Raw genomic sequence first — 6,575 nt, 5'->3', positions numbered from 1 at the left:
CATAATTGTGGTGTGGTTTTTGGGAAAGACCAAACTGCCCCCCCAGTGATGTTGCACAGGTGGTCACGACCTCAACATATCGTCACGTGTCTAATTGACTATCCTCGGGCAACTTGGGATTGCCCTTGAGTGTCTTATCTAGGTGATCTTGGCCTGGGAAGTGCTCTCGGTTCCGCTGGGGGAATATGACTTGTAAAATCAATGGCCAACCCCAAAGAAAGGATGCCAGTTAGTGCCCGGAAGGGAGGTCCTGCCGCACTAATCCGCGGGTCTGCACATCACACTGAGACACCCCATCAGGCCCTGCAAGAGATGCCTAGGTATTTTGCGGGGATGTCAGTGCTGTCATTTCAAGAGACTTGCGTCTTTCAGGGGGACGGGCGAGGGTGCGCACCTGCACAGCTGGGAAAGGCCTCCGCCTCCCTAGTGTTTTTTATTTGTTGAGCGCTTACTGCGTGTAGGGCCCTGTACTAAGCGCTTGGGAGAGTACAACAGCACTATGACAAATTCCCTGCCCACAACAAGCTTGAAACTATGGTATGTATGTAAGTGCTGTGCTATGTTTTGAGAACTAAGAAGAGTCCCTCTTCTCTAGCTAAGATGGGTCCCTCCCCCTATAGAAAGAGAGCTTCCAGGCCAATACAAGAGCCCTGTGGGAGTGGAGGACTGGCGATGGCCTTCAGGAAGCCGTAACCATCCTGCCTAGGACTAGGGATGTGCTTGGGGCCGGTGGGGGGGAGTAGTACACAGTACCGAGGCTTCCCCTGCCAGACCCAACAACTTCCTCGGTGGAACTTTTAGAACAAGAGCTATCCCCCTCATCCCTTTCCTCTCTGATTCCCTCTTGGGGTCCTTTACAGACCCCGCTGAAGAGGGAGCAGATGGGGTTCTTGCGGGGAGGCCGTTGACTCCATTTTTTTCAGCGCGAGGCAGCCCGCACAGATGGCAGAGTCTGGGATTCTTGCACAGTGTACTCACCCTGGCATAGGGATCGTTTCCCCTTCTGTGCCAACACCGCGCCCCCCGCCCCCCAGCCGAGTATTTAGTGTGTGATTGGCAGGCTCAATCAAATGCAGACGGCATGGTTGTAGTCATATTGTTTTTATTGAAAGCAAGGGATTAAGGGGACATGTAGGTGAGTGGAGCCGGCCCCTGCGGCCTTCACAAGTCCCTCCTCCCATCCCTCAACTGCACCCAGTGGAAATCGGGCCCTGACCTGGATGAATGGATCACTCGTGTTTCTTTTTCCCAGTGTTTTTCCTCAGAGCCATCGTGGGAGAGGCTGAGAGGGGGCGGGGGGGGGGGGGGGTAAGTACAAACTAGAGGAATGATACAAGTGGGGCTGCTCCCCTTCTCAGACACCCATGGGGGTCTCATGTCCCTAATACTCCCCACCAACAGGGTGGGGGCTGGAAGGGACTGTTGGCATCTAATAGGCACGTCAGGAGCTGCTGGGCCTGAAAATGCCTGGTTGGAGCCCTCCGTGAAGTCTTTAGTGAGCTCCGTGGCTGAAAAGATGCCCGTAGCCACGTGGGGTCGGGAGGAGGGAGAACAGAGCAGGCAGCAGAGTGATACGGAACAGCCTGGGAGAGTACAGTACAATAAACAGACGCATTCCCTGTCCACAATGAGTATACAGTCTAGAGGAACACAGTGAATGCTCAACGATCACTATTGAAACAAGCAGAAATTGAAACCCAGTAGGTTTGCCTAGCTGTGATTTTAAAATATCCTCAGATCACCTCAGATAAATGCCCTAGGCTTCAGCAGGCTCTTAGGCTGTCCAGGAGGCACGGTTGAAAACGATAGTACACGAATCGACGCCGCACGGGGCCGTCTCGGCAGGAACCTGGAAGGGGATCGGCAACGGTCCGTCGGTCTTCCCCCACCGGTGTGGGTGAGAGTCACTGTTGTTGGCGGTGTCGTATTCAAAATGGGGCTCCCTCAAACCTCCTGGCGGTGCCAGTGGAAAACCTTTTGACGCCTTTGCGGAAAGCAAGCTCCTAGCTAGGAAGAGATCTGGGGTTGGGGAGGGAGGGTCACCTCCCCAGGGATGCCTGGGCAGGCTCCGCTACTTGCACCTTGGCTAATCCTCCCCGGCACGCGCTTTATTTGACCCGGCCCGCCCGGTGCTGCTTCACCATGGCCGACAGCCTCTCGAGGCCCTCCACGAGCCCCTCCCCACTCACTGCGCAGCAGGCCTGCACGTGCCAGCTGTGCCCCTGTCGTTTCCGCAGTCCCAGGGCTTCGGCTACCTGAGCGGGGCTGTGGGCGCCGGGCAGGTCCTGCTTGTTGGCCAGCACGAGGCAGGGGACGCCGCACATCTCCTCGTGGTCCACGATGGCCCCCAGCTCGGCCGCGGCTTCCTCGAACCTCTCGTGGTCGGTGCTGTCCACCACAAACACCAGCCCCTCGGTGTTGGCGTAGTAATGCTTCCAGAGGGCCCGGATCCTTTTCTGGCCCCCCACGTCCCACACGGTGAAGGTGACGTGGCCCGGCAGCTCCAGGGTCTCCACGGAGAAACCCACGGTGGGGATGGTGTGGACGGCCTCGTTAAACTTCCACCTGTGCAGGATGGTGGACTTGCCTGCCGCGTCCAGGCCCAGCAGCAGGACGCGGGCCTGCAGCCCCGAGAACCCTGCCAGGGCATTCCAGAGCCGGGTCAGCAAGATCCCCATGGTTCTTCGGTCTTCCCGGTTGCCGGGGAGAGAGGGCCGGCTGCCGACGGGCTCGCAGGGGTCGGACGGGTGGCCGTCGGCCACCTTCTGCTCGGAGGGATTGCGGTCTCCTCGCCTGGATGGTGGCTCCGGTGGCTAAGCCTGCTCCGGTGCCTCTTTCCCGCCTTCCCTCCCCAATTTATTTCTCCCCCAACCTGTTCTCATTGGCTTGGCCCAGGCTGGAAAGGGAGGAGCGTCGTCCGGAAGTGTCTTGTTGGCTGCCGACTGCACAGGAGCTTCTGATGCAGGCAGGGGGATTCCCAGGCGCTTCCTGGACGTTTCGGGAGGCGGCTTCCTGCCACATCATTTTGGAGTTGTCAGCGCGGGATATGTGGTGGATTTTCAGCGCTCTTCCGTCTCCCTACCTCCAGGCAGGCCTACCTTTCTACAGACCTCACTGAAAGGGGTCGTTCCTCCTGGACCACCTAAGAGCCTGCTGAAGCCTAGGGCATTTATCTGGGGCGTTCTGAGGGAATTTGTCACTGACAGCTCGAGTGCTAGGGAATCCTACTGGGTTTCAGTTTCAGTTAGCGCTTACTGTGTTCCTCTAGCCTGTAAGCTCCCTCCAGACGACTGTGTACTCACTGTCCGTTTACTGTTGTTGCACTCTCCCAAGCGCTTCGTACAGTCACTCATTCAATCATTTATTGAGCACTTACTGTGTGCAGAGCGCTTGGGAGAGTACACTGCAAAATAAACACATTCCCTGTCGAATGAAAGCACTGTATAATCTAGCAGTCCATTCATTCAATCGTATTTATTGAGCACTTACTGTGTGCAGAGCAACATACTAAGCGCCAGGGAGAGTACACTACAAAATAAACACATTCCCTGTCGAATGAAAGCACTGTATAATCTAGCAGTCCATTCATTCAATCGTATTTATTGAGCACTTACTGTGTGCAGAGCAACATACTAAGCGCCAGGGAGAGTACACTACAAAATAAACGCATTCCCTGTCGAATGAAAGCATTGTATAATCTAGCAGTCCATTCATTCAATCGTATTTATTGAGCACTTACTGTGTGCAGAGCAACATACTAAGCGCTTGGGAGAGTACACTACAAAATAAACACATTCCCTGTCGAATGAAAGCATTGTATAATCTAGCAGTCCATTCATTCAATCGTATGTATTGAGCACTTACTGTGTGCAGAGCAACATACTAAGCGCCAGGGAGAGTACACTACAAAATAAACACATTCCCTGTCGAATGAAAGCATTGTATAATCTAGCAGTCCATTCATTCAATCGTATTTATTGAGCACCTACTGTGTGCAGAGCACTGTACTAAGCCCTTGGGTAAGTACACTACAACAAAAAAGAGAGACAATCCCTGCCCACAACGAGCTCACAATCTGGGGGGCGGTGGGGGGAGACAGACATCAATATAAAATTATATATATATAATTATATTATGTATATAATTATATATAAAATTACAGATCGTTTCTGTTTCTGCATTTGTCTCAATTGAGAAGCAGCTTGGCCTCGTGGGTAGAGCCCGGGCCTGAGAGTCAGAAGGACCTGGGTTCTAATCCTGGCTCCGCCACTTGTCTTTTGGGTGACCTTGGGCAAGTCATTTAAGGGCCCGGGCTTGGGAGTCAGAGGTCATGGGTTCTAATCCCAGCTCCGCCGCTTGTCAGCTGTGTGACTTTGGGCAAGTCACTTCACTTCTCTGGGCCTCAGTTACCTCATCTGTAAAATGGGGATTAAGACTGTAAACCCCACGTGGAACAACCTGATCACCTTGTATCCCCCCAGCGCTTAGAACAGTGCTTTGCACATAGTAAGCGCTTAACAAATGCCATTATTATTATTATTATTATTCTCTGTGCCTGTTTCCTCATCTGTAAAATGGGGATTAGGACTGTGAGCCCTATGTGGGACAGGAACTGTGTCCAATCCAAATTGTTTGTATCCACCCCAGCACTTAGTACAGTGCCTGGCACCTAGTAAGCGCTTAACAATTACCACAATGATTATTATTATTATGCACTTAACAAATGCCATCATAATAATAATGTTAGTTGAGCACTTAATGTGTGCAGACCATTGTACTAAGTGCTTGGGAGCGTGCAACAGCTTTAATAGACACAATCTCTGCCCTCAGTCGTTGTATAATCTAGATGAGAAGATGGATGCAATTTTTATTCTCATTTGGGTTTTATGTTTGTGTCTGTACCAACCCTGCTTTTCACTACTACTAGTACTACTACTACTACTACTACTACTACTACTACTACTACTGAAATCATATCTTCTCCAAAATTGTCCTAACCCCTTATTTCCACACTCCTATTTCGTCCTCCTTTCTGCAAGTCGATTCACTTCTCTTAAGCACTTAGTACAGTGCACTGTACACAGTAAGCACTCAATAAATACGATTGAATGAATATATGAATGAATAAATATGATTGATTCTCTGTACCTCAGTTACCTCATCTGTAAAATGAGAATTAAATCCTCCTCCCTCTGAGACTGTGAGCCCCATGTGGGACAGGGACCGTGTCCAACCTGATTAACTTGGATCTACCCCATCACTTAGAACAGTGCTTGACACATAACAATAATAATAATAATAGCATTTATTAAGCGCTTACTATGTGCAAAGCACTGTTCTAAGCGCTGAGGAGGTTACAAGGTGATCAGGTTGTCCCACAGGGGGCTCGCGGTCTTAATCCCCATTTTACAGATTAGGTAACAGGCACAGAGAAGTTAAGTGACTTGCCCAAAGTCACACAGCTGACAACTGGTAGGGCAGGGATTTGAACCCATGACCTCAGACTCCAAAGCCCGTGCTCTTTCCACTGAGCCACGCTGCTTCATAAGTGCTAGTAGTAATGGTCAACAAATACCATTAAAAAAATACCCCATACCCTCTGTGCCAAGCATTGCGCTGAACCCTGGGGTAAAACAAGATAATTGGAACACAGTCCCTGTCCCACATGGGGCTAAGAGGCAATAATAATAATAATAATGGTAATAATAATAATGGTATTTGTTAAGCGCTTACTACGTGTAAAGCACTGTTCTAAGCGCTGGGGAGGTTACAAGATAATCAGGTTGTTCCACAGGGGGTTCACAGTTTTAATCCCAATTTCACAGATGAGGTAACAGGCCCAGAGAAGTTAAGTGACTTGCCCAAAGTCACACAGCTAACAATTGGCAGAACGGGGATTTGAACCCATGACTTCTGACTCCAAAGCCCGTGCTCTTTCCACTAAGCCAAGGAGAGCAGATATCATTTTACAGATGAGGATCTGAGGCCCAGAGTTTGGTGATTTGCCCCGGAAAGAGGATGGGCTTGGGAGTCAGAGGTCATGGGTTCTAATCCTGGCTCCACCATTTCTCTGCTGTTTGACTTTGGGCAAGTCACAACTTCTCAGGGCCTCAGTTCCCTCATCTGCCAAATGGGGATAATAATAATAATAATGATGGCATTTATTAAGCGCTTACTATGTGCAAAGCACTGTTCTAAGCACTGGGGAGGTTACAAGGTGATCAGGTTGTCCCACGGAGGGCTCACGGTCTTAATCCCCATTTTACAGATGAGGGAACTGAAGCCCAGAGAAATGAAGTGACTTGCCCAAAGTCACACAGCTGACGATGATGGCATTTATTAATTGCTTACTATGTGCAAAGCACTGTTTTAAGCGCTGGGGAGGTTACAAAAGGGATCAGGTTGTCCCATGGGGGGCTCACAGTCTTAATCCCCATTTTACCGATGAGGGAACTGAGGCCCAGAGAAGTGAAGCGACTTGCCCAAAGTCACACAGCTGAAAATGATGGCATTTATTAAGCGCTTACTATGTGCAAAGCGCTGTTCTAAGCACTGGGGAGGTTACAAAGGTGATC

At 50.5% G+C, this 6,575-nt stretch overlaps 1 protein-coding gene across 1 annotated transcript; it reads right to left on the bottom strand.

The window, feature by feature from the left end:
* Window positions 1–1,675: 1,675 nt before the first annotated feature.
* On the bottom strand, window positions 1,676–2,805 carry LOC119919615 (ADP-ribosylation factor-like). The gene has a single exon (XM_038740175.1). It carries the CDS (start codon window positions 2,676–2,678, stop codon window positions 2,109–2,111), a length of 570 nt encoding a protein of 189 aa, XP_038596103.1. The 5' UTR covers window positions 2,679–2,805; the 3' UTR covers window positions 1,676–2,108.
* Between the last annotated feature and the right edge of the window lie 3,770 nt (window positions 2,806–6,575).

This window comes from Tachyglossus aculeatus, chromosome X1 (assembly GCF_015852505.1).
Source record: "Tachyglossus aculeatus isolate mTacAcu1 chromosome X1, mTacAcu1.pri, whole genome shotgun sequence".
Lineage (NCBI taxonomy): Eukaryota > Metazoa > Chordata > Mammalia > Monotremata > Tachyglossidae > Tachyglossus > Tachyglossus aculeatus.
This window is presented reverse-complemented; position numbering and strand designations above follow the sequence as displayed.

What these genes read in the sequence shown, in the direction of transcription:
- LOC119919615 (XM_038740175.1), bottom strand. Translation starts at nt 2,678, where the DNA reads ATGGGGATCTTGCTGACCCGGCTCTGGAATGCCCTGGCAGGGTTCTCG.